At 43.4% G+C, this 27,585-nt stretch overlaps 3 protein-coding genes across 3 annotated transcripts; 1 reads left to right on the forward strand and 2 right to left on the reverse strand.

Annotated features, from left to right (window-relative positions):
- The first annotated feature begins 582 nt into the window (after positions 1-582).
- Positions 583-8,830, forward strand: LOC103978251 (putative serine/threonine-protein kinase). The gene is made up of 8 exons (XM_009393977.3): positions 583-805; positions 2,143-2,277; positions 4,078-4,203; positions 5,808-5,923; positions 6,471-6,681; positions 6,756-6,993; positions 7,857-8,004; positions 8,345-8,830. The coding sequence occupies exons 3-8, from the start codon at positions 4,131-4,133 to the stop codon at positions 8,693-8,695; spliced, it is 1,137 nt and encodes a 378-aa protein (XP_009392252.2). The 5' UTR covers positions 583-805; positions 2,143-2,277; positions 4,078-4,130; the 3' UTR covers positions 8,696-8,830.
- Positions 8,831-9,097: 267 nt separating this feature from the next.
- LOC135607438 (clathrin light chain 2-like) lies at positions 9,098-12,346 on the reverse strand. Its single transcript, XM_065099255.1, has 3 exons — positions 11,790-12,346; positions 9,809-9,962; positions 9,098-9,710 (listed from the first exon to the last, which is right to left on the reverse strand). The coding sequence occupies exons 1-3, from the start codon at positions 12,248-12,250 to the stop codon at positions 9,294-9,296; spliced, it is 1,032 nt and encodes a 343-aa protein (XP_064955327.1). The 5' UTR covers positions 12,251-12,346; the 3' UTR covers positions 9,098-9,293.
- A 798-nt stretch (positions 12,347-13,144) lies between these two features.
- Positions 13,145-14,908, reverse strand: LOC103978249 (protochlorophyllide reductase). Its single transcript, XM_009393975.3, has 5 exons — positions 14,758-14,908; positions 14,599-14,685; positions 13,979-14,510; positions 13,535-13,893; positions 13,145-13,451 (listed from the first exon to the last, which is right to left on the reverse strand). The coding sequence occupies exons 1-5, from the start codon at positions 14,806-14,808 to the stop codon at positions 13,296-13,298; spliced, it is 1,185 nt and encodes a 394-aa protein (XP_009392250.2). The 5' UTR covers positions 14,809-14,908; the 3' UTR covers positions 13,145-13,295.
- Between the last annotated feature and the right edge of the window lie 12,677 nt (positions 14,909-27,585).

The following is a 27,585-nucleotide window of genomic DNA, read 5'->3' on the forward strand; positions in this document are numbered from 1 at the left end:
TGTGCACATACGGCATTATATATCTTACTAAAATTGCCGGCCTACACTTGCGAATGTCAAAGTATCAGCACGCCTGAGACGACCGGACTTTGGCGGCATATACGTATCAATAAAAAGTCTACAAACTCATCCCATCTAACGTTTTGTCTTTTATTCTTTAGCCAACAAATTAGCCAATGTAAGAAAACCTCAAATAAATAAAAATAAAGAAATTTGACGAAGTCCACATAAATAAATTGCTATTGCCAATATTTAGAACCGGAAAAGGGGATCTCAGTGATCATGCCAACGCAACGTAACGGACAGTGATCTGGCCGCGGACCCCACGATCGGACGGCTATACCCCAGTTGGTACCCTTTTCTGTTCCTTCGACCTCGTCGTGTCACCCAGCTCTCGTCTCTCGCAAGTCCTGCGATCGGAGGATATAGATGGGTGTCCATCGCACCGTTTTGGATCCCCAATTCATGATACATGCGACCGGATTTGCCTGCGACATCGATCAAGAGGCGGCTGGCGTTGGACTTGGTAGAAAACGACCACGCGACAGCGGAAGGGCTACCGTGCGAACGCCGCTCGTCTTTCTTTAAATCTGAACTAACCAACAACAATGGAGTCGAACAGATTAGAGAGAGAGAGAGAGAGAGAGAGGTCTTGGGCTCCGGAAGAATCCAGATTTTACTTTGAATCGTTCCTCTTTGACGGCTTCAGTGCGTTAGGGTTGGAAGAATTGGTGGCGCGGTAGTTTAAAGCAATCGTCGGTTGCCTGATCCTTTCTGTCATCGCAGAAGTTTCGGTCTGAGCTCTGTAAGCACTCTATTTCTTGCTTGCTTTCTCTGATTTCTGGTCTGTAAGTAGAGATTAATCATGTTGTTTTGAGTGATCTTCCAAGTTAACCCTTCAGTGGTTAGTGGTCTCATCGAAAACATCTTTTGAGTAGCTTAGATGATCTCGATCTGTGTCCAAATTTTCTGGTTTTCACTTAGATCGAACAAGTGTAGATGATTCTTCGATGATGTATACGTGTCTGAGTTGATGTAAGGGAAGCTATTTGATAGGCACGCCAGCATGTTGTATAATCCGGAGCAATAATCTTTCTTTGATTCCGCCAAGTTGCTGCTTTTAATCTGATTGGTTTAAGCATGGGGAAGTGCAATTGTGGAACCCATCTGCTATGCCTGTATCGGTCTCTTCCAGAATGTAGGCAGAGTAGTCCAACTGACATGATATATCAACAGTAAAAACAACAAAAAAAGCCATAAAGTCCCGCCAAATGACTCTGTAAATTACTGGATATGCTTTGATCGCCGTGGAGAAAGCTATGTTCTTTATTGGAATGTACTGGTTGCTTTTTATCCTTGTACAGATTGTTCTATTGTGTTGTTCATCCATCTTAACCGACTAGAATATATTCATTTCTTTAATGACCAGAACCTTTTTTATCCTTATCAAAAGAGAAGAATTTAAGTTTACTTATGTTCACAAGAATTAAATGAACCATTCTGGTACAGTTTACAGAAATTCTATCCAGTCTTAGCCTTATGTACATGGTAGCAGCAAATGTTACGTGGCTTCATGCAATATGATTGTCCTTGACATCATTAATGAGTATTACATACTTAATTCATGAGAGATTATATGACTTTAGGCTTGTGCAAAAACAAGGGATATCTCCTATTACCATGGTAACTTGAACTAATGCTTTCCTAGTCTGGTCTATTTCATGTCTAACATGTCTAAGTTGGCATATAAGGTAAACGTATCATTTTTCAATTCTATTATATATGTATATATATATATATATATATATATATATATATATATATATAGAGAGAGAGAGAGAGAGAGAGAGAGATTATATTGATATATACACTAGGGCTTTTAAAGTTGTTTAATATTGATAGTATGTATCTATATTTTCTTGTAAATTACTAATGATGTGAACGATCTCCTTGAAGTTTTTTGAAATGCCTGAAACATTTGTATGAATAGTGTCTTGCTCTACTTTTCTAAGATTTATTATGTCACCATCTATGTTATATATTTTCTATCTGTGAATCCTAGGCCCAATTTATGTATATTCATAATTTGGAAAATAAAGTATTTTTGCGGTTACAATCTTGATCATTCAATATAACTCTCAGATGACTAGTCCGATTCGCCAAGAAATTGAGGGTCAACAATCACCATACTGTTGCTGATTGAAAAGAAATCATATCCTATATTTCGCGCAGAAGGATTTATGGAGGATTAAGTGGGTCCCTCAGGCTGAAGCCAAGGTATTTCATGTGGTCTTAGGCTACACACCTTACTAATCTGTTATATTTTGCTGTGGAGTTTGCCTTTTGCATGAGTTTACATCATTATATAATCCTATAACAATTCTGGGAAGGTTAATCTTCTCCAGAGTCACTGAAAAGCATTATTAAATTTTGTCTATCACTCAATCTAACCCCATTCATACTCTGAATTTCATGTGATTTATTAAGCTGAAAATAGTTTTCAAAGTGATTTTTAGGTGTAATCTTGCTAATTAATTGCTTGTATTTTGCTTCTGTGATGAATTCAAATTTTCTTCCAACTTCTGCTTCATGCAATTTCACATGAATTTAGAGCTTCTAATGGTTCAAGTGTGCCTTGTGTATTGCTTGTTTGAGTATTTTTGTTTTTACAATTCTAGCATATAAAGTATTTGTTGCCATGTTCTTAATTCAGATTTAAGGATTTCATGGGAGTCTTGCTAGAGAATTATGTGTTTTCACGTTGTCAATAGTGACCATTGGTTGTGTTAATATGTACTGTTTGGTTCAGAGTAAGTGCATGTCCTTTGTATGGGTCAATTATAACATCTCAAACAACCTCCCTGCATGACAGGTAGAATAAAGTCATCTTTACATCTCATGGATGTCATACCTCTCTTTTCAAATGGTGTTTGTTACAGTTGTGTTTTTTTTCAAACCTTGTATAAGCTTATAAGCTTTCCCGAGACTTGAAGTTTCATTATTCTGCTTTCCCTTTGTGTTGAGGACATTTTGACAGAGTACGGAGTCCTTAGCTCTAGAAGGCTCATGATGTAGATTACATTACCAACTAATAGAAACATATATATGGTGTTAGAAATAATGCCTTCTTTTTCTAACTAATGGTATCTGTTTGAGTTTAATTTCAATAAATTTGACATGTAATATTTTAGGTAGTATAGCTTTCTGATTTGCAGGATAAAGTTCTATTCAGTATGTCACTTTACATATTATTTTCTTATTGTAGACAGTATAAATAATTTTTTGTTTTGGACCTACAGATTTTCTTGATTCATAATTTCCTCATGACCATTTCCCTGAAAGTTTAGTGCCACTTAAAGAGCCACAACATTTACTGGAGAAATGGGTGTTTACATGTAGGCTTGAGTTAGCTTGAGTTAATATGTGGAACAATTGATCAGACATTTCCAAGCCACCAGACTGTGATTTCAATTTATGCACATGAACCATGCATGCTGCATTTTGCATCTTATATGACAAATTTGTTAAGATTGTTATAGCCTCCTGAGCCAACTCTTTGCCTATTTTCATGTCTTCAATTCCGAAAATACCCATCTTAAACTAAATTCAGTGGAGAATCTTTACAATTTTAAATTATTAATTGAAGCTGACTGAGGTTACTGCAATTTGCAAAAGGGATCCACTGACTTCGAAACATTATTTGATTCTCCATAAAAATCTGGCTTTATGTCTTTGTTCTTTTTGTCTATCCTTGACTTTATTATTTAGATTTGAAAAAGGAGGACATTTTGAATAGCTTTCTAAATGAGTTTGCTGAAGACCAGATGCGAGTATTTCCATTTCTTGATACCTTATGAATGGCTCTATATCTCGAGGGTCACCTGGGTTTAACAAGGATGGCTGTGAATATGCACTAAATTTTGACAGCACTTGTTGGAATATGCTTGACTCTTTCTCTTTCTAAAGTTGATGATTTTCTTTATGCATAACTTGTCTTCAACCAAAGTTTTAATATGATTTGATGAAAAAGAAATTAATAATCCATATTATTCACTGATTGCTCATTTTTTGTTTCAGGTTGGGCAGCATATGCAGTTTTTCGACAGTTGTGGTTCATAAAATAGGTGAAAATGAACTGCTCCTGTTTTGGTGCTATATTCTCTTGGAAAAAACAACTTACCTATTCTGAACAGAATCTAGAGGGTAAGAAATTTTGACAAGCACAAAATACTAGCTTTCTAGAAGGCTCATAATGTAGATTACATTACCTACTAATAAAAGCATATGCTGTCAGAAAGAATGTCTTTCTTGTAAATAATGGTATCTGTTTGACTTTAATTTCAATTAATTAGACGTGATGTTTTCGGTAGCATAGATTCTGATTTGCAAGATAAAGTTATATTCGGTATATCACTTCACATATTCTTTTCTTATCATAGACAGTATAAATATATTTTTTGTTTTGAAGCCTACATATTTTCTTGATGCATAATTTCCTCATGACCATTTCCTGGAAAACAGTGCCATTTGAAGAGCCAGGACATTTACTGGAGAAATGGGTGCTTAAATGTAGTAGGTTTGAGTTAATATGTGGAACGATTGATCAGATAATTCCAAGCCACCAAACTGTGGTATCAATTTATGCACATGAGCCACACACTTCATTTTGCATCTTATATGACAAATTTGTCAAGATTAGCCTCCTGAGAAAACTCTTTGCCTATTTTCATGTCTTTGATTCTGAAAATACCCACCTTAAACTAAATTCAGTGGAGAATCTTTACAATTCTAAATTATTAATTGAAGCTGACTGATATTACTGCAATTTGCAAAAGGGAACCACTGGCTTCCAAACATCATATGATTCTACATAAAAATCTGACTTCTATGTCTTTATTCTTTTTGTCTATCCTTATCTTTATTATTTAGATTTGAAAAAGGAGTACAATTTGAATATCCTTCTAAATGAGTTTGCCTGAAGACCAGATGTGAGTATTTCCATTTCTTGATACCTTATCAACAGTCTGGAACATGGTCCCAACTATGACTGCATATTGGGGATCCTTGGCTACTTTTATGACAATTGCAGCAGAAAAATCACCTTCACACGATAAAAATGAAAGCATTGACATTGGGCAAAATATCAAGTGATATCTTAAGGTCCCTCTTGGTTCAGAGACAATGAAATTTCTACACAAGTTTCAATTGAGGTTCCAAGTTCCAATGAGCATTTTCTCTAAATTCCAACAATATCTGATCAAGGGATTTTATGAATGGGATATATGTGAGCATTTTGATGTTTGAAGGCTGTAAATCTTGGAATTTAATTTTCATAGGTGTCCTTGGAACTGAAGTTCTAGGATTTTGACGTGGGATTTAGATGGTGGGACTTTGAGGATGTTTGCTTAAATCACCATTGAATAGCAGTAGTATCAAACAGGGCTTTGGGACTTGAATCCTGAGATTTTGAGGGTGGAATTTCTTGGATGTGATTTGGGATGTTTGGCTAAAATCCTAGGATTTCATGGGAAATCCCTAATAATCTAGTATCAAACAAAGCCTCATAGTGGAGCGAAATAAATCAATTAAGTTACCACTATTATTAGATAATTATGCAGGCATATTGTGATGTGAAAAAGCAAACCACAGTTGTATTATCATGTACTTGGTACTGCTTAGTTGTTTTGTTTCTGTAATTTGCAGGTATTGTTTTACTGCATGTTTTACCAGTAGGATCATTTTTGTTGTGGGTCAGGATAGATAATGTGTATTGAGAGTCTTACATTGCATACCTTTTCTCTATCCAGGGTTTTCATCGGAAAAGAATATAAAGCTTTTTTCTTACATCGAGCTTAAGTCAGCAACAGACAATTTTCATCCAAGCAACAAGATAGGTCGGGGTGGTTTTGGAACAGTATACAAGGTAGGCACAAGAATTTTGTTGATCTAGCTTATGATATATGTTACTAGAGAAATCTGCAGTTGCTAATCCAGAATTTTGCATTTATGGTTTTGTATGATAAATTGGTTGTCCCTAAGTTGTTGACAGCACCCTCCCCCTTGATTGTTGACAGCTCTCAATGGGGGGACTGTTTGCTTGTATTCACAGTGTGAGTTTGTTTATGGTACTGAAGTTTGTAGTTTGTACAAATGTATTTTGTTGTAAATGCAAAATTTATGTAGCTCTATGAGGTCATAAACATGATTGCTACTGATAAAAACATTTTAAGTAGACTCAAACAAGACTTATAACTGTACGTCGACTCCTTTGATACAGTAAAAGCAGGTAATTTTCAGCGAGTTATATAAGGTTCCTTCACGAACTATCTATGATGAAAGCTTATGGACTTCATGAATAGAAAATTTCTTACCTTGATGAACGTTTAGAATTTATGTTCAAGAATTAAAACATTTCTCATATTTGCAAAACTTATTGTTTCTTGAATCCTGATGGTTGTCATGTGTATCAGGGAACTCTTAGGAATGGAGCACTTGTTGCAATAAAGGTACTTTCTGCAGAATCACGACAAGGAATTAAGGAATTTTTGACTGAGATTGATGTCATAACAAATGTTAAGCATCCCAACCTTGTTGAGCTAATTGGTAGCTGTGTTGAAGGCGGCAATCGCATTTTGGTTTATGAATACTTGGAAAACAGTAGTATTGATCGTGCATTACTAGGTAACTATCATATCTTTGCAAGATTGATGATAAAATCTGTGTAACTTCTATTGATAATTTCTTTCACCTTCTAGGTAGGAACAGCGATGCAACTAAGCTAAATTGGTACATCAGATCTTCAATTTGCCTGGGCATCGCCAGGGGTCTCAAATATCTACATGAGGAGCTTGAACCACCAATTGTACACAGAGACATCAAAACTAGCAATATTCTCCTTGACAGGAATTTTGTCCCTAAAATTGGAGATTTTGGTGTGGCTAAGCTTTTTCCTGACAACATTACTCATATCAGCACACGCGTAGCCGGAACAACGTATGGTGTTGGTGATCTTGTTTAACTTACCCAGAATATTACGTATTTGAGTACATATGGACACACAAATTCCTTTGCAAGAAAAGGACATACAATTTGATTACTTGTTTAGTAAGGTAGGCTGATCAAATATGAAGACAGAATTAAAGTGAAAAAGACAGCAAACTTTTTTAGTCTCCTGACACTGGCAGGATATTACCAAGGTAATGTTTGGTAACATTAATCTATAGTGAATTAGATGAGCAGGTACAAAAAGTTGGAATAAACTAGCATCAGATGTGTGCAACTGCATGGTATATAGATTGGCACAGTGCAACTAAATTATTTTGTTCTTGGTAGAGTTTACAGGGAAAAATTGTAAGGTGTGAATATTATTAGGAGAGTATCTTGTAAGTAGAAATTTGCCATAGAATGTTCTCTGCATCCACAAACGGCTAAGTCCAAAACACACAAGAAAGAAAATATAATTGTTTAAGTCTTGTTCTCAAACTAGGAATCTGTTTCTCTTTTGTTTTTCATTAATAAATTAGGGATTATGGAAGGAATTCTAAAGTTAAAACCAAAGTAGGAAAGTATAAGCATGTGAGACAAACAATTATCTTATTGCAGCACATTGTAGCAACATTTTTCAGCAATCTTTTACAGATTGAATTAGTAAACATCAGGCAAGAAATGAATGTGAGCCTGAACTTGAAACAACTTTGTTTATTGAAACACCACTTGTGAATGTATAAACTAATCAGCCTTGTTATTTTCTTGACATGTGGAAGTCTGTATGTGCATATGTAAAATCTGTATACATGCTTTTCAGAAGGAACTTGAAACTTTCTTCTGGTACTTACCGATGGCAATATTTGATGCAGTGGTTATTTGGCTCCTGAGTATGCTATGAAAGGCAAGTTAACTAAGAAGGCTGACATATATAGCTTTGGGATCCTCGTTCTTGAAATAATTAGTGGCAGAAGTAATTCGAAGTCATGGTCAGAAATTGGAAAACCTCTCTCGGAATGGGTAAGGATTCGTTTCTACTGGCTACATATCTCATTATGATTATATTGTTAATTGACATTTCCAATTCTTGCGCTGCAACTATGTCTTTTTTTTTTTCTTTTTGCAAGAAAAATAACTATTTAGTATAGTTATCCCACCTTTGCTGCAAGAAAATATTTTCATTTTCAATACAATTTTCCAGCTCCATGGTGATGTGAGTACACAGATTGAATTGCCACATCATTGTTAGTACCTACGTAAATAGACAGTAACTTCATGCATTCGGCAGTTGTTTTGCATGTTTATTCTTAACAACTATGATGATTTTAGATTTAAAAAAAAAATACATATGGACATGCAGACATGGAACCTTTTCGAGGAAGGGAGACTTGCCGAGGTTGTAGATCCAGCTCTGAAGGAGTATCCGCAAGATCAGGTGATACGGTACATCAAAGTAGCCCTCTTCTGCACACAAGCTGTGGCCGGACGGAGGCCGTCCATGCTCCAAGTTGTAGACATGTTATCGAAGCCTGTACAACTCAACGATGAGGAAATTAGTTCGCCTGGTTACATGGAAGACCGTGGAAAAATTAGCAGGGGTCTGAGAGTAACAAACACCACGTACCCTCGGTCGAAGGATTCAACAAGCAGTGATACGACCACCCCATTCACCTCCGGCCATGTCACATTCACCGAAATGCACCCAAGGTGAGCTTTGCTGAAGCAATGAGTGAGCCAGATTCTTTTTGCACATACCAATAGGTTGAGTCCCTGAATGTGATTCTTCTAATGGACTTTGCGCCCCCTTATATTCACATGCATATATATATATATAGTTGAGTTTGCATGGGTGTGAGATGTGTACGTAAAATCTTTAATGTATTATTCACACAGCAAAAGCCCACCGCCCCTTCAAAAGGCATTTCTGCAGAGCGCCATAGTGAAAACACATCTGTTGGCACAACTTTTGCAGCTAGAAACAGTTTCTCGGCACATGCATGCAAGTGCTTGAACCTGCCAAGTAAAAAATAGATCGCATGTCAACACTGAATCCCACCCACCCCCAAAAGGGTGTGTGTAAATGGCAACACAAACAGACCACCGTCGCCGCATGGAAATAAAAACTGAGATGGGCTTTGTCATGGTTGCGATAGATAGTATTGTGGATGACTTCCCCCACATGTTTATTCAGAATAAGTCAATTGTCTATCTACCAACCTACTAACACACATCACATCACGCATTCATATTCCCTAATTCCCTCTTTGCCTGCCTGGCCATTTGTTTAGATGCAGCACTGTCTCTGTTTCTTAAGTTGAAGAGGTGCTGCTGTTAGCGCTGGTTTCCTGTTTGGCTCCATCAGCAGCAACAGCTCCATCTTTAGCCGGGGCATAAGTTGAAGAGGTGCTGTTGGTGCTGGTTTCCGGTTTGGCTCCACCACCACCACCACCAGCTCCATCTTTAGCTGGGGCAGGAGGAGGGAGGGGTTTCAGATGCGGTGGCGTGTTATGCTTAAGCTTTACCAACATCTGCCGCATTCTTGAAAGGTCGGTGGGTTTGCCGGGCTTTGGTCCCTGAATGACCACAATCGATGGCTTCCTCTCCTGTTCTTTCTTTCCCCTCCTCTTCTCAATGCTTGGTATCTCACGAGGTATCAGCTCCGCGATTGCTTTCCAATAGTCCTTGTATGCGTTGGCATGGAAATTGTCCTGGTTGGCCAGGAATAGCTGGGTGACAAACAAGAAACAAGTTGTTGTTGGTCCCCGTAGAACTGCTATTTGGTGTTACTAACAAAATTACATACTGAAACAACAGTCAACATTACCTTCTCCCTTTCTCTAATTTGGATCTTGTTCATCTCACAATTCAATTTCCTTTTCTCATAGAAGGCTATCTTGTATTCCTCAGCTTCAGCGAGGATTTGGTTCCGCACCTCCTTCTCCTTCCTTTCTTTCTCCTCAAGAAGAATGGCATTTTGGCTACATTCATTGTTACGTCAAAACCAGTAATTTTCTTCAAACAAACCACAAAAGATTACAGAATTATAAAGATCCCAAATTCACACCACTGACTTGTTCATATATTTGCTCCAACATTAAAATTACACAGGTCATACTTCAAACCTAGACCAAATCACAGATGCAGCAGCATACATATTGGATGCAATCTCTTCTAACCCTTTTTAGCTGTGGTCTTAAAAGGCACAGCACCAAGCTAGCTCAAGTTTCTGTGATGAAATAGAGCATCCACCTATGGTAGGCAGCGGAGTTGCAATAAAAGGCTGGAAGAAGAGGTAGCCAGGTTTGCGTGACAAATAGGATATATAACAACGCTTAAATTAAAAGATCAGCAAGGTTGTGACAGGGAGAAGCGAAAATTTGTCTTCTTTGCTCCTTTGTGTTAGTTACTTCTACTCGTTAAGTTAAAATAGGGAATCAAAGAAGAGATACTACATACAGTAAAACATGTGCCAATAGTCCAACGAATTTGCTACAATTTTCTTGTGCCATGTCCTACACCATGCTATGGCACGATGGTGTGAAATTGACCATCCTGATGAGACAAGAAACAATTGTATTCCTGTATCCAGATATGAACACTAGGATCCTCTACTCATCAAATTTTCGACAATACAGAGGCTGCAAAATTTGGGGTCCAGTTGTTCATTAAAAAAAAAAAAAAGAAGAGAAAATTTTGGCAAACAAAACTTGGATACATCTTCAAAAGTAAAGCCAGCAACTTAAATAGATAGAGATACTCACTGGGCTTTCCTTTAATACTTCCTTCTACTTAGAAGGATTAAAACTTAGCCAGGAGAGTTAGAATAGGAAAATAACTTTTTTGGAACTGTTGGACTGTCATTGTAGATGAATAGGTTCACAAAACAGCATCATCGACAGTACATCCTAAAGCAACAATAAATTCCAACCAATTGACTCTTCAAATGGATTCAAAGCATCACAATTAAAGGCTCACGAAAGTTGAAACTAGACCTAACCCAAAGTTTATAATTTGGACTCCACCGAAGGACGGTCGATCCTGCTATGGTTCATGTCTTACCACTGATCCGATGGTTCCTTAGGTTTGATCTATAAGATCTAGAAGTTCGATCTTGCTTGTCTTCAGCATCCTTGGATCACCACATCAAACCCATAAGCCCAAGTCACCATGACATCCACAATCGCAACCACCATGATTTCTTTTTTATGTAAAGGTCAAAAACCAAATGACTGCGTCAATAAAGAATTATATGCCTCGATTGAGATCAAAAAAAAAAAAAACCGGGGTTATGTGGGGTTCCGATGTAAATTAGACCTCCCTATCACAGTTCAAGCTGGTTTTGAATCAGATTACAGCTGCAGCACTATTTACACTGCGAGCTCCAAGAACCTGAACCTGTTTCACTAAACACTACAATCCACACGGCGGCACAAACAGATCCATGTAAACCTCTACGATCTATTTGAGTATTGCTAATTTCAACTTGCACAAGTTACCACCTTGCAACACTGCACGAGTACCGTGGTGATCAACCTTCGATTCAGTCAAAACCCTAATCTGTGACATGCAAAAAAAATAGAAGCAAAATAGACACTAAATAAAAAGCTCCGAGTTCCCTGAACAGACCGATCATAAACATCAGGGTGATGAACATCTAGATGCTAACTAACCTAAGGCCAGATTACCGAGATCATCAACATAAGCATCACGAAAGGCACGAGCTTTATAATACGAGAAACAAACCAATAAAAGATGCACAAGAAATAAAAGCATCGAGCAAGAAGATCAAGCGAAGGAGAACTCACCGGCGCCACTCCCGCAGGACAAACCCTTCCTCCGGCTGCATCTCGCCCGGCGACTGTAGGATCGGCCCATCCGAACCGAAAATCCCCTCATCACCCGACTCTCCGTAGGTCTTCCCGTTGGATTCCGGCACGGAGAACGGCGACGGTGCCGACGAGAAGACGGAAGGGTGCGGGCCCGCTCTGATCCCGTAGCCCTCGGGCGACGGAGGGAAGCTGCCGTCATCGCCGGAGACGTGGCGGACGGGCACGTGGTGGAATCCTCCAACGCCACCAGAGGGATCATCGGCGTCGGGGTCCTGCGAGTCGACGTCGTCGACCAAGGAGGAGAAGGCGTCGAAGCGCTGGGAGGGTAGCCGGGGGTCGTAACCGATGTAGCCGTCGTCGTCGAACGGCCGGACGGAGGCCCCCACCGCCACCTCGTCGTCGTCCACGTCGAAGGCACCGTCGAATGAGGACGACATCGCTTCTCTCTCTGTCTCACTCGGAAGCCTCGCCTCTTTCGCAAGCGGAGAAGGCAATAAAGCGAAGCGATCAAAAGCAGCACCGAAGCGATGATAAAAAGGCGGTTTGAATCTGCCTATTTATTTATTTATTTATTTATAATGTTTTGACATTTCTACCCTCGCGCGGTTTCCAAACGTGTTTGCCCCCTCTAAATATTAAACCCCTCAGCACATTTCTTCTAATAATATTCATTAAAGACATTAGATTATCCGATTTTAAATATGATTAATATTAGCTGGTTTAAGAGTATACATATCTATGGTTAGTATCTTTCATTTATTTATTTATTTTATTTTTTAATAGCATAATGTTAATTATACTGTCAATCAATAATTAATTTGTTACTTAATATTAAATCTTTTGAGTGATAGCATATAAGATTTTTTCAATTATACGAGGAAATCTTTTTATTTGTTAAGGAAAATTCTCTATTTTGTTGAAGAAAATCCTTTATTCGGTTGAGAAAATCCTCCCTCCTAATTTGTATAAATAGGAGAAGGACATATTAATATATTCAAATTAAAGTTACTTGTTTTCTCCTCTCTACTAGGAAAGAAAGACATGTTAATGTATTCAAACTAAAGTTACTTTAATAAAACTTCTTCAATAATTATTCTTATTAGTTAATTATTTTACGTCACTGTAAAACTAGTAATCATAAAGTAACAAATTCTTGTGGATCTACAATTTTTGGAAAGTATTGATGAATATCTTTGGTTTACTGTCTATTAGGGAAAGAATATATATATATATATATACAAAGATATTATAATATTTTATTTTTATTTGATGTGTTCATAATATTTTTATAATTTGAAAAAAAAGCAATTCCTCCAAAGCATCAATTCGAATTTCTCACCCAAGGGATGCTTGCTGTTTTATTTGACTGAAACAAAATTGTAGAATGGCATGCATGCAGCTAACAGACACGCTAACGAGGAGATGAGATGCCATATCCTCTGATACAGGCAAGCCATGGCACCTCCCAATACCAGAATCACATTAAGCCAAGCCCACCAGCTTCTCACTGACCTCCCAAAGCTTCCGGGCTTTCGCGGTATCACTGGCTTCCTGAGATAGCTGGTTCTCGAAGCTGGCTGAATCCTTGTTCCAGCTCCAGTAGACACCAGACTTTACCAAGCTTGGATCGCTCACGACCTGCAGAATTCCCACACCAATGCTATGAGCTTGTTGTTTCACCGACCGCTACTTGAAGAAGAGGTGATCTTTGCAGAGCATACCTGTGCAAGCCTTCTGCCTGATTCCTCCTCGGAGACGAAGCCCTTGGTGATGAACCTCTGGAAGGGAGGGAAGAGAAGCCTGAAGAGGGGAATGTGCTCTCTGAAGAGGCCAGTGGTGGCAATGCAGCCCGGGTAGAGTGACGCGAATGTGATGCCGGTCTCCTCGTGGAATCTTCTGTGGAATTCTTGCATCGTGAGCATGTTGCAGATCTTGCTGTCCTTGTACGCCTTGGCCCCGTCGAAGTCACCTCCGTCGATCATGGCCGAGCTGTTCCTGCCATTGAGTCCGCCGGCGAGGCCCCGCAGGTCTCCCAGTCCCGCCTTCGGTGGCACATTCCCTGCCAATGTGTTGGTGTTCCCTGCACGAGTGTCACGGTTGTCATCATCACCTTCTCCAAATTGCAGCTGCTGGTCGAGCATGGCGACGCAGAGCCATCCAAGTACCTGTTATGGAGCCGAGGATGATGAGGCGCCGAGAAGGGTAATCGGACTTCTTCAAGTCCTCGAGGAGCAAGTTGGCGAGCAGGAAATGGCCCAGGTGGTTGACTCCGACGCTCATCTCGTACCCATCGGCCGTGTACGTCGGGGTGCGTGCGGTCGGCCGGTAGATCGCCGCGTTGCACACGAGCACGTCGAGAGGCCGCTCAGACTGGCGGAAGTTGTGGACGAACTGCCGCACGCTGTCGAGCGACGCGAGGTCCAAGTGCATGACGGTGTAGCTCTCCTTGGCCATGCCGGCGGACTGTGCCGCTTTCTCGGCCTTGAGGAAGTCCCTGCAGGCCATGATGACGTGCCACTTGCCAGTCTCAGCCAGAGCTTTGGCAGTAGCGAGGCCGAGGCCGGAGGAGGCCCCGGTGACCACCACGACTCCCTTTCGCAGCACCTTCTTCCCTTGCAGGGAAGCTTGGTTGAGTCCTGGAGCTGCAACAGCCGTTGTTTGGGCCTTCACCACTCCCACCGAAGCATTCACCCCCCGCTGCAAAGTTCAAGCTGATCGATGAATCATAATTGCGATGCGTAGGCAGTGCTACCACTTATAACAGAGTAGAAATCGAAGTAATTGCCTTGCTCCTAAGAAGTGGAACGTGAAGCCCGGACTTGTGATGCTCGAAAACCGAAGCCCCGAGGAATGCCGTTTCCTTGACCTTTCCCTGCACCAAACTCACTGAGCTGAGCATACAACGAAAAAGGCAGAAAACGAACATGAATCATAGGATATCGACCTCTTTGCGAGCAAGCAGAGGAGATGGAAGGTAGCAAGCCTGAAGAGCCATTCCAGCTTATGAGTCCGGTATATGGTAGATCCTCTGTTTTGGCGGTGGAGGAGGAGAGGAGCGGTGGGATTTATACGACGCTTTAGGCGAACGGAATGGAGCACTGTGAAGATAAGGCGAGAGACAGGACGGGCCCACATGATCCGGCGTCACAACCGACCCTCCAATGAGATGGCGAGTATTGGATTTCTCTCAGTGGATGTTTTCGTTCTCGTCCTACGGCGGATTCGTCCAGCGTCCGGCAGGTCGACTAACTAAATCATGGAGCGCGGCGGTTCAGCTGTTGGGGCTCGGACAACATTAGCGGCAGCGTCAAGCGTTTATTGGAAAGAATCACCGAGTCCCGATGCTTCTCTGACTGGGAATACCGAGCAGTTGATGCGGGAGCTGTTCGGGAGTCGCAGCTGATGAGGCGCTTACGAGTGACGGAGTCTGGGCGTGGGCGCGGGATTTGGCGGTGGGCCCCAACCTAGCGCTCGTACTCGTTTCATTGCGACTCGTGACGGCCAACTCATCACCGAGCTGCCCACGTGAAGACACGTGACGGGAGCGCCAAGTAAGAAGCGACGTGGCATTTAAGGGTATTTGGTGACATTTGCGTCCAATTGTGATGGGCTGGCTAACGGAGGCCCAAACAGTGACTGAGTCACCCTTGACAAATTCCAAGGGCGGTGGGACTCCGATAAGACCCTTGACAAATTTTATGTAATTATTTTTATTATGTTATTCTATTTTATTTATCTGAAAAAAATAGAGAATAATTATAGGATGAGATAGTTACACATAATCATCGTCTATCATTCGATGTGAATGAGATGATAGAGTGTTGGTTGATGTGTCGAGATGATTGATCATGTGAATGATGTGGTAGCACGGGATCAACGTCGGTTTGAATGTAGTGTTCAGTCGACGTGTCAAGTCGACATGGAAGATAATATTTGACGGAAATGACACGGCATCAAACCGTCCACCACCTTATCAGAAAACCAAATAAAACGCAATGGTCTTCCCATCAAGTCAACATATTAATTAACAACCCACAGAAACGAGCTTACTGATGATTCCAAGTATCAATCACCTATGGGGCCCACATGCCAGCTTAACATCCCCTCGAGTGGGTGGGTTAATAATGAATTTTTATTATTTGCATTCGATGCTATATTTTGAAAGGATAAATGATAAAAATAAAAAAAACTTACTTAATTTCAAGATTTTGCCACTCGTATCAGTAATTTGAGCGGGCATCAGTATTTAATAATTTAAATAAAAATTATATATTTTTTTAATATATTAATATTTTGACTATTTTCCAAAAATATCCTTTCTTTATTTTTCTCAAACAAAAACCTCTAGTTTTAAAAATATCTATAGTATCTGTCAAAAAAATTTATTCATCAAATTTGTTTGCGCTTTTTTCAAAATCGATTTTCAGCTGTTATAATGTTTGTTCATAATATTTCATTACTATATTATAAATATTATTGAAATATATTATAAATAACATCACATCGTGTTGCTTTGATTGTCATTATTGAAATACATTATTATTTTATTACTATATTTGTTCACGGTGAATAGATGCACCGTGGCTGATGAGTTAGTATGGCTTGGTTCACGAGTCGACGTCGGGAGTCTTCGGTGGTCTGAGCTGGTTGCCGAAGTCAGGAAGCTGGTTGCCAAGGTCAGGAAGCTGGTTGGTGGCTCTTATTCGAGATGTTGGTTGATGGCTCTCCGTCGGGATGCTGGTCTGTACGTCGGGTGGAGGCGATATCTCTTGATCGAGATGATCTTGCTTCGGGGATGACTGTTCTCCTGCACAAAAGGCCCTGTCGGGTGGTTACCGACTGTGGCCCCTCGACGAGTAAGTCAGTGTGGGGTTCTATTTTCTGCTTTTCTTTTTCTCCCCCTGGGCCGGATGCCAGCCATGGGCTTTTATATTACTGTACGAGAGTCGGTCGTACGCGGATTTGGCGTGGCGGCTGATCCTTGAGGGGTGAGATGGTATCTTTGTGCGGCCGTGCGGAACGATGCCATGCGGCGTCATCCCGGGCTTATCGGGACGGGACATACCGAGCGATGTCTTGGTATGGTTGCTGGCTCAACGCATGGGAGTGCTTCTCTTGTTAACTTGGCTGTAGCGTGGCGTGGCATCGATTGTGACGTGGCCTAGGCCCGAAATATACCTTATCACTTCTCTCAAACCCCAACCCCCACTCCCACACCCCACCCCCCCCCCCCTCCGAGGCGTGCCATGGGGTCCTTGAGGGGGCGAGAGGCGCGCTTGGGTTGGAATGCCACGGTTGCGTTGATTGCTCACGGGGGGAAGCTGGATTGGCTTATCGTGAGGCAGTTTGAGGGCGACGCCCTATGCTTTGGGAATGATTTTGCGTTGTTGGTCGGGTGGTTGGGCCCATGCAGGATGATGTTGGTGAGTCACTAGACATGAGACCGAGCTGTGCGAGCTAGGAGGAGATGGCCTATTGGCCGAATAACTGATCTCCGATTTAGGATTATGGCTGGCGAGTTGCAAGTCGGGAACTGATTTGGAGCGACTCGGGCAAGGATTGGACCTGTGGGCCGAGTGATTGATCTCGGATTTAGGATTGTGGCGGGTGAGTTGCAAGTCGGGAATCGATCTGGAGTGACTCGAGCAAGGATTGGACCTGTGGGCCGAGTGACTGATCTCGGATTTAGGATTGTGGCGGGCGAGTCGCAAGTCGAGAATCGATCTGGAGCGACTTGGGCAAGTATTGGACTTGTGGGCCAAGTGACTGATCTCGGATTTAGGATTGTGGCAGGCGAGTCGCAAGTCGGGAATTGATCTGGAGCGACTCAGGCAAGGATTGGACCTGTGTGTCACGAACGGTCATCGTGCACCCACAACAACTCCGTTCAACGAACCATTCGTCGCTCTTATCTATATGTACAGCAACTTGGCAGCATGTTTTGCCTTGGTTTTGAGTCATTTTGCTTGTAAAAATATAAGTTCGAACAAGTTGCAGCGGTACAAAGCGATCGCTCACCGAATCGAGCAAAACAGCCCCAAAACAGCTCCGTTTTCGTGTGCCACAAGCTGTTTTCTACAGTTTGCTTCTGTCACCAAAACGTCAGCCATCTCAGCCCCTTGGAACCCCCCGGGTGGCACAAGGTTGGATGAGGCTTCGGTATAGTGTCGGGTATTAGAACAACCTTTCGCAAGTTCACACGTTACCTTGACGGGAACTTGTTTATGGACTTGCACCTGTTCGTTCAACCCTCTAAAGTCCTTGTTTTCACCCTCTCCCTCTTTTCTCTTGTGCACGCAAGGTGCTCATTGAATTGTTTGTAAAACTTTCCCCTTTCGTGAGACATCGGGACTTGTCCGTCGCTCATTCTTTCGAACTAATCAACTTTCTCTTTTACAGGTCCTTCGGGACCTGTGAGAGGTTGCAAGTGGGCTGATCTTTGCGGAGCAATATTGTAAGAGTGAAGCGCGACTTAGGCTAGGCAAGCTAAGTTCACGTCTTTGCCGCAAGGGTGCCTCGCGACTTAGGCAACGCAAGCTAAGTTCACGTCTTGGCCGCAAGGGTGCCTCACGCCTTGGGCAATTCCAGCTAAGGCCGTGACATTGTGGTATCAGAGCGGGCAAGCACTTCGAGCGAGCAATGAAGGAACTTCGCAATGGCAAAGCATCGTGGCGAATCAAGCAAGACGGGGCAAGTCGGACCCTTGCCCTAAGTAGCCGCATGTGGGTTGCACGTGCACACTCGCTCTTATGCTATTGGAGCTGCTCAAGAGGAGCGCGACAACGAACATGATGAGCGAGAAGTTGGCTACTCTCCGCGAGCGGAGGAGGCACAATCTGGAGCGTCAACCGGGAAAAAGAGTCACAAGGAGAGACTCACAACGGTGGAAACCCACTTGGATGTTCTTGAAACGAACGTGGAGGAACTCTACCATGGCCAACAAAGGCTTGTTGGGGTAGAGAGCTCGCAAGAGGAAGTGGAGTCCAAGATTGACAAGGTCGAGGCCCTAGTCGATCGATTGTCAGATGACACCAAAGACTCCGTGCAACACTTGCAGGAAGTTATGGCGGAACTCACTTCAAGGGTGGCCATGCTCACAAGAGCACTAAATGCGGGAGGAAGCAACACCCGCGTTGCACCACCACAAAACTTAAGGGCACCCGAGCCTCATGGTTATGGAGGGGCCAGAGATGCCAAAGAGCTTGAGAATTTTCTGTTCGACATGGAACAATACTTTCGAGCTACGAGGCCCGATTCTGAAGATACCAAAGTTTCTCTAGCAACAATGTATCTGAATAGAGATGCAAAACTTTGGTGACGAACTCGTTGGGAGGAGATCCAACAAGGTCGGTGTCAGGTTGACACATGGGAGGACTTGAAGTGGGAGTTGAGAACTCAGTTCCTACCAGAGAACACCGAGTTCGTCGCAAGAAGGAAGTTGAGACAACTCCACCAAAATACTTCCATCCGAGACTACCTAAAGTAATTTTCTGTGCTAATGCTGGACATGAGTTGATCTTGGAGAAGAGCCCAAGTCGAATGAAGGCGGTGAACTCAGAGGCCAGGCGAATCTCCGGGTTGGCGAAGGGAGTTCCCATCAAGATCGGAACATAGAACGGGAACACCAACATGATGGTAGTGCCACTGGACGACTTCCAAGTGATTCTTGGAATGGAGTTCATGCACGCGGCGAAGTTGGTGCCCATACCATTTCTAAACTCCTTGTGTATGATGGGAGGCGACGACCCCTGCATGGTTCCCGTCTCTCGGAGAGGAACTAAGGAACCCCAACATATATCGGCATTGCAACTGAAGAAAGGGGTGCGAAAAGGTGAATTAACATTTGTGGTTGCTATAAAGCTAGAGCCACTCGATGAGAAGGCCATTCACGAACCTGCTGTGGTGGTGAATGTCCTAAAAGAGTTCAATGACGTTATGCCACCCGAGTTGCCGAAGACTCTTCCACCACGCAGAGGTGTGGATCACAACATCGAGCTAGAGCCAAGAGTGAAGCCTCCACCGAGACCACCCTACCGCATGCCCCCACTAGAGTTGACAGAACTCAGAAAGCAATTAGGTGAACTGCTAAGCGGTGGTCTCATTCGCAGCTCTAAAGCACCATTCAGAGCTCCAGTTCTCTTTCAGAAGAAACAAGATGGAAGCCTCTGACCATGCGTCGATTACTGAGCCCTCAACAAAGTTATGGTGAAGAACAAGTATCCCATCCCGCTCATCACAGACTTGTTCGACCAGTTGGGCAAAGCCAAGTATTTCTCAAAACTTGACCTTCGGTCAGGGTATTGGCAGGTGCACATTGCTGAAGGCAACGAAGCAAAGACTACTTGTGTGATCAGGTATGGAGTGTTTGAGTTCTTGGTGATGCCTTTCGATTTAACCAATGCTCCAGCCACGTTCTGCACTCTCATGAACCAGCTATTCAAGGAGTATTTGGATAAGTTCGTAGTCGTCTACTTAGACGATATCATCGTCTACAATCAAACCCTCGAGGAGCATGTCCAGCACCATCGGACAATTTTCAAGGTTCTCAGGGAGAACACTTTGTTTATAAAAAGGGAGAAATGCTACTTTTCCCAAACGGAGATCTTATTCTTGGGGCATCGAATCGGTGATGGCTTCATTCGGATGAACAAATCAAAAGTGTAAGCGGTTACAGAATGGCGAACTCTAAAGAAGGTGCCAGAGTTGAGATCCTTCCTTGGTTTTGTCAACTACTATCGATGCTTCATAGTGGGGTACTTGAAGCGTGCAACTCCACTGACAGAGTTGTTGAAGAAGGAGCAGCCTTGGAAGTGGTCTAACAAATATAAAATAGTATTCAAAGATCTGAAGGTTGCTGTTCTAGAAGAACCGGTGCTCAAATTGTCGGACTATGGAGAGCTTTTTGAAGTCTATATAGATGCTTTAAACTTCGCTATTGAGGGAGTACTCATGCAGGAGGGTCATCCGGTAGCCTACGAGAGCTGCAAGCTCAACGAGACCGAGCGGCGGTATCCAGTGCACGAGAAGGAGATGACGGCGGTGATCCACTATCTATGAGTTTGGTGACACTACCTTCTCGGATCGCGATTTGTGATGAGGACAAACAACATCACTCTGAGCTATTTTCAAACACAGAAGAAACTTTCCCCAAAGCAAGCACGATGGCAGTACTTCTTGGTTGAATTTGATATGGCAATAGAGTACAAGCCTGGAAAGGCAAATGTCATGGTCGATGCATTGAGTCAGAACGTGGAGCACGTGAATGCCGTACAATTGGAGGGCGGAGGCCAAGCAAGTTAGTTGCACTCCAACTTCCTCTCCAAGATTAGGGATGGACTGTATAGTGACCCCCACGCAGTTATCCTGATGCAGCTCATCAAAAAGGCAAGACACGATGATTTTAGGTCCAGGAGGGACTCGTGTACACAAAAGAGAATAGGGTTTATGTCCCTCGAGTGGACAATTTGAGGCATGAACTCTTAAGAGAGTGTCATAATTCCCTTTGGGCTGGACACCCAAGCATTCACCGAATGTTGGCTCTCGTGGAGAGGGCCTTCTACTGGCCGAAGATGGGGACTGATGTGGAGAAATATGTTCAAATGTGTCTCACTTGCCAACAAGACAAGATGGAGCAGCGGAAGCCGGTGGGACTTTTGGAGCCGTTGCGCGTACCAAAAAGGCCGTGGGAGAGCATTTTCTTAGACTTCATATCAAGCTTGCCACTAGTAGGGAGACTCGGATCGATACTTGTGGTAGTCGATCGATTTTCAAAGTATGCAACTTTCATTGCTGCTCTCCTACACTGTTCAGTAGAGGAGGCAACCAAGCTGATGATGAAGGATATGGTGAAGTATTGGGGAGTCCCGCACAATATCATCAGTGATCGAGATGCTTGGTTCCTGGGATGATTCTGGACCGAGCTATTCAAACTGTTGGGATCCAAGTTATACTTATCCACGAGTCTCCACCCCTAGACGGATGGCCAAACCGAAAGGATAAACTCGCTCTTGGAGCAATATCTTCGGCACTACGTGAGTGCCAACCAACGAGATTGGGTGAAGCTGTTAAACATTACCCAAGTCTTCTACAACTTGCAGTGGAGCTCTACATCCAACAAGAGCCCCTTCGAGATCATTACAAGACAACAATCGTTAACTCCTCACACCATGGCAATTGGGTATACTAGGAGTAGTCCGTCAGCCTACCACTTCACAAAGGAGTGGCACCGAAATATAGATATTATGCAGACTTACTTGGAGAAGGTGGCAAAAAGGATGAAGAAGTGGGCAGACTTAGGAAGGCGACCGCAAGAGTTCAAGGTTGGTGATTTAGTGTTGATAAAGCTCCAACCAGCATCACTCCAATTCCTTAGGAACAAAGTCCACAAAGGATTAGTGTGCAAGTATGAAGGGCCCTTCCCAATTATCAGCAGGGTAGGCAACGTCTCCTACAAGTTGCAACTGTCGGCGTGGTTCAAAATTCACAACGTTCTTCACGCCAGCAACCTAAAAGCCTACCACTCGGATCTGCAAGATGCTTCCCGAAGTGTTCCAACTCGGCTACCCCCCATCACAGCCTCCTACGAGAAGCGAGTTGAAACCATTTTGGTGGACCGCAAGATAAAGCTACCCAATGGAGCTGAGCAGACAGAGTACTTAGTGAAGTGGCGAAAGCTTCCCCGAACTGAAGCCAGTTAGGAGCCTGAAGATGCCCTACGACATGAAGAAGCAATCATCAACAACTACCAACAAGCGTCGACGAGGGTATCGACAGTTTAAGTAAGGGAGAATGTCACAAATGGTCGTCGTGCACTCGCAACAACTTCGTTCAATGAATCGTTCGTCGCTCTCATCTATATGTACAGTAGCTTGGTAGCATGTTTTGCCTTGGTTTTGAGTCATTTTGCCTATAAAAATGTAAGTTCAAATAAGTTATAGTGCTACAAAGCGGTCGCTCACCGAACCGAGCAAAACAGCCCCAAAATAGCTCCGTTTTCGTGTGCTATGAGCTATTTTCTGCAGTCTGCTTTTGCTCACCAAAACATCAGCCATCTCAGCCCCTTGGAACCTCTTAGGTGGCACAAGGCTGGATGGGCCTTCGGTAGAGTGTCGGGCATTGAACAACCTTTCATAAGTTCGCACGTTACCTTGACAGGAACTTGTTGTCATGCCCGGCACCCGGTGAGCAGATGTTTGTGGACTTGCAGCTGTTCGTTCATCCCTCCAAAGTCCTTGTTTTCCCCCTCTCCCTCTTTTCTCTTGTGCATGCAAGGTGCTCGTTGAATTGCTTGTAAAGCTTTCCCCTTTCGCGAGACGTCGGGACTTGTCAGTCGCTCGTTCTTTCGAACTAATCAACTTTCTCTTTTACGGGTCATTCGGGACCTACGAGAGGTTGTAAGTGGGCTGATCTTTGCAGAGCAATATCGCAAGGGCAAAGTGTGACTTAGACAAGGCAAGCTAAGTTCGCGTCTTTGCCGCAAGGGTGCCTTGCAACTTAGGCAACGTAAGCTAAGTTCGCGTCTTGGCCGCAAGGGTGCCTCACGCCTTAGGCAATTCCAGCTAAGGCCGTGACATGTGGGCCGAGTGACTGATCTTGGGCTCAGGTTTTGTGCCGATGAGTCGCAAGTCGGGAATCGATCTAGAGCGACTCGGGCAAGGACTGGACCTGTGGGCCGAGTGACTGATCTTGGGCTCCGGTTTGGTGCCAGCGAGTCGCAAGTCAGGAACCGATCTAGAGTGACCCGGGCAAGGACTGGACCTGTGGGCCGAGTGATTGATCTCGAGCTCAGGTTTAGTGCTGGCGAGTCGCAAGTCGGGAATCGATCTGGAGCGACCCGGGCAAGGACTAGACCTGTGGACTGAGTGACTAATCTTAGGCTCAGGTTTGGTGCCGGTGAGTCATAAGTCGGGAACCGATTTGGAGTGACCTGGGCAAGGGCTGGATCTGTGAGCCAAGTGACTGATCTCGGGCTCAGGTTTGGTGCCGACGAGTCGCAAGTCGGGAACTGATCTAGAGCGACCCGGGTAAGGACTGGGCCTATGGGCCGAGTGACTGATCTTGGGCTTAGGTTTGGTGCTGGTGAGTCACAAGTCAGGAACCGATCTGGAGCGACCCAAGCAAGAACTGGACCTGTGGGTCGAGTGACTGATCTCGGGCTCAGGTTTGGTGTCGGCGAGTCGTAAGTCGGGAACCGATCTGGAGTGACCAAGGCAAGGGCTGGATCCGTGGGCCGAGTGACTAATCTCGGGCTCAAGTTTGTGGTGGGCGAGTCATAAGTCAAGAACCGATCTGGAGCGACTCGGGCAAGGATTGGACCTGTGGGCCGAGTGACTGATCTCAGGCTTAGGTTTGGTGCCAATGAGTCGCAAGTCGGGAACCGATCTAGTGCGACTAGGATGAAGGCTGGGGGGCGTCGTTGGGCGATGCATCAGATTTTGCCCGGGTGCCATCGTGCCACATGGCGGGCCGGGTGGAGCGGCGCGGGGCCTGGAAGGAAACTTCTTGTTTTGAATGGCTTCTGGTGGGAGATTTCGAGTGACGAGGTGCCTCTGGCAGGAGCTCCGAGACCGACGAATCTGGCAAATCTGAGGAGTTATGATGGGTTTTAAATGCTGCAACCATCTCTCTCCTTGGGAAGCCCAATCGTCGTCTCGCGACGGATCAGCCTGCCCTTTATAAGCTTCCTTTAGAGCAATTGCCCTTTACTTTGCTCATCTACCATTACCTTGCCCGGCTGCCATTGTCCTACTTGGTCCTTCGTCCTATGACCCGACTTCTTCCTCCCAACTTCGAGGTCGGGATGTCTCCACCTTCTTCTTCGTCTTCTTCTTCCTTATCTTCTTCTTCTTCGACTTCTTCTTTCTCGTCTTCTTCTTCCTTTTCTTCTTCTTCTGGGGGTCCAGGGGCTGAGGTTGTCAATTTGTCTTCAGGAGGCATGCCTTTAGAGGCCATTGGGAGTTCTGCCATGCTTGCAAATCTCAAGTTGTGGCACGATGTAGACTCGGTGGTGACCGAGGAACTTTTTGGGGAGCTTTGGGATCGCTATTGTATCCCGGAGTGCTATGGCATTTTCACCCCTTAGCCTGGTTAGCGATCGTACGATTAGTTTCCCGATGGATTCAGGCTGACCGTGCATGCCCTTGAGGCGGGACTACGATTCTCGCTGCATCCTATCATCGAGGCATGCGTCCGCAAGTGGGGGATATCGCCGTCCCAGATGGCGTCTAACTCTTGGTGCTATCTGATGGCTTTCCTCGGGGAGTGTCAGGGGATAGGGATATAGCCGTCCAAGACCCTTTTCCTGGCCTGCTTCCATTTGTGTAGGGGGCGAGGTAGCGGTTTTAAGATTAGCGACGCTCCTTCCAACAATAAAGGTTGGAAGTGATAGAAATGAAATAGAAAGAAGAAGATTGTGTTTGAAATAGTACACAATATTCCATATTTATACATGTTTGGATGGGAGAATTTTCCTCAACAAAAGAGGATTTTCCTTAAGATATCTTATCATGTAGTTGGGGAGATCTTGGTTGTTGTTGAGGTTGTTATCACGGGAGATCTTGGCTGCTATGCCAAGTTCCTTGAGGAGATTCATGACCCAATTGAGTTCTGCAGCAGCGGTGACAATGGCATGGTATTCAGCTTCAGTTGTAGAACGTGCAACTGTCTTTTGCTTCTTGGAACTCCAACTGATTGGATTAGGTCCAAGGAAAAGAATATACCCCGATGTGGATGTTCTATCATTAAAATTCCCCGTCCAATTAGCATCAGCAAAAGCATGGAGATAAAGGGGGGAGTGTTTGCGAAAAAAGAGACCATGATTGATAGTCCCGTGAAGATATCGCAATATTCGTTTGACTGCAGACCAATGCATAGTAGATGGTCGATGCATGAATTGGGATAATTTATTGACCGCAAAAGAGATATCTGGACGGGTGAGAGATAAATACTATAAAGAGCCAAGGACTTGACGGTATTGAGTTGGGTCCATAGCAGGGCTTCCATCACATAGTTTGAGCAACTCGCCAGTAGACAGAGGTGTTGTAACTGCCTTTGCATCTTGCATGTTCGTTTTAGATAATAGATCTTGAATTTACTTTCGTTGTGATAGAAAGAGCCCGGAAGATGCGTATATTGCTTCCACTCCCAAAAAATAGCTCAAGGTTCCTAGATCTTTAAGGAAGAATCGATCTACTAAATGCTTAAGGAATGCCTTGATTTCTGTAGGATTGTTGCTTGTGACAATAATATCATCCACATATACTAGAAGATATAATATATTACTACTTTGGTGACAAAGAAATAAGGAGGTATCAGACTTAGAGTTGATGAAGCCAAGTGATACAAAAAACGAACCAAGTTCAGTGTACCAAACTCTTGGAGCCTGACGAAGTCCATAAATAGCTTTTTGTAGTTTACAAACATACTTTGGATATTGAGGGTGGATGAAGTCAGGGTCCCCTGTAGAAAGGCATTGTTAACGTCGAGTTGACGTAAATGCCAACCTTTTGAGATGGCCAAACTCAGAATAAGTCGAATTGTTGTGGGTTTAACAACGAGGTTGAATATCTCTGTAAAAAGTCAACACCAGGTCGTTGATGAAATCCTTTGGCCACTAGATGCGCTTTATATTTGGCTACGGATCCATTTGGGTTCCGCTTAATTCGAAAGACCCACTTACACCCGATGATGTTTTGTGTGGGATGAGAGGGTACAAGGGTCCATATAGAATTATGGAGGAGTGCATCATATTCTTCACACATGGCTTTACGCTAGTATGGAGATTTTTGGGCTTGAGTAATTGTGGTAGGTTCAGTGGTCTCTGTTGAGGATGTTGTGATAGTATGTAGGTCAAGGATTTAACGTGGTTTAAAGACACCACTTTTGGAGCGTGTTGTCATTGGATGTCTAGGGGCTATAGTGGGTGTTGTAGGTATGGGTTGTGGAGGGGCACAAATTAGGGTAGGCTGAGAGACTTCAGTGTCATTGGTCCAAAAGGAGGATAAAGGTAGTAAATGTAATTCCGAGGGAATACCTTCAGTCGTAGGGGAACCTTGTGAAGAAGGGAGAGGCATAATGGAGGGGGTGAGGACCTGTTGCACTGGGAGAAGGAGAGAGTGTGGATCTTGAGGAGAAGGACTGGATGATATTATGGGAGACTCAGTTGATGGGATTGATGGCGTACTCCAGTGATGTATATGTGATGGAGTAGGTCGCACAGCAGGAGACTTAGGGTTATGAAACGGAAAGGTAGTCTCTATAAAAATAACATGATGAGACATAAAGATTTTTCGAGATTGAGGTTCATAACATCGAAAAGCATTATGGTCAAGGGAGTATCCAATGAAAACACAAGGTTTAGATTTTGATATTAACTTATGTGAGGCATAGGGACGGAGCCATGGATAACATAAACATCCAAACACTTTGAGTTTTTGAAGGTTTGGGGATTTATGAAATAATTTTTCAAATAGTGACTCGTACTAAAGGATAGGAGTAAGCATACGATTAATGAGGTAGACGGCAGCTTGAAATGTCGTAGTCCAAAAAGTTGGTGGCATAGAGGTTTGGTGTAGAAGTGTGAGACCAGTTTCAACTATATGTCGATGTTTGCATTCAGCAGAACCGACGAGTTAAGGAGTGTGTGGAGGCAACTTGAGGTGTTGTATACCACAAGCAGATAGGCAGGATGTGAGGGTTTGATATTCACCATCACCATCGGAGTAAACAGTTTTAATTTTAGACTAAAAGAAGTTCTCGACCAATCTTCGAAAGT

The sequence above is a fragment of the Musa acuminata genome, chromosome BXJ2-3 (assembly GCF_036884655.1).
Source record: "Musa acuminata AAA Group cultivar baxijiao chromosome BXJ2-3, Cavendish_Baxijiao_AAA, whole genome shotgun sequence".
In the NCBI taxonomy this organism is placed as follows: Eukaryota; Viridiplantae; Streptophyta; class Magnoliopsida; order Zingiberales; family Musaceae; genus Musa; species Musa acuminata.

Excerpts from the sequence above, each read along its gene's own strand:
- LOC103978251 (XM_009393977.3), top strand. The coding sequence starts at position 4,131 with ATGAACTGCTCCTGTTTTGGTGCTATATTCTCTTGGAAAAAACAACTT. Across the intron at positions 4,204-5,807 it reads TTCTGAACAGAATCTAGAGG|GGTTTTCATCGGAAAAGAAT; the intron begins GTAAGAAATTTT and ends TTCTCTATCCAG. Across the intron at positions 6,682-6,755 it reads TATTGATCGTGCATTACTAG|GTAGGAACAGCGATGCAACT; the intron begins GTAACTATCATA and ends TTCACCTTCTAG.
- LOC135607438 (XM_065099255.1), bottom strand. The coding sequence starts at position 12,250 with ATGTCGTCCTCATTCGACGGTGCCTTCGACGTGGACGACGACGAGGTG. Across the intron at positions 9,963-11,789 it reads GTCCTGCGGGAGTGGCGCCG|CCAAAATGCCATTCTTCTTG; the intron begins GTGAGTTCTCCT and ends CAATGAATGTAG. Across the intron at positions 9,711-9,808 it reads AAATTAGAGAAAGGGAGAAG|CTATTCCTGGCCAACCAGGA; the intron begins GTAATGTTGACT and ends TTTGTCACCCAG.
- LOC103978249 (XM_009393975.3), bottom strand. The coding sequence starts at position 14,808 with ATGGCTCTTCAGGCTTGCTACCTTCCATCTCCTCTGCTTGCTCGCAAA. Across the intron at positions 14,686-14,757 it reads CTCTGCTTGCTCGCAAAGAG|GGAAAGGTCAAGGAAACGGC; the intron begins GTCGATATCCTA and ends AGTTTGGTGCAG. Across the intron at positions 13,894-13,978 it reads CATCCTCGGCTCCATAACAG|GGAACACCAACACATTGGCA; the intron begins GTACTTGGATGG and ends ACACTCGTGCAG.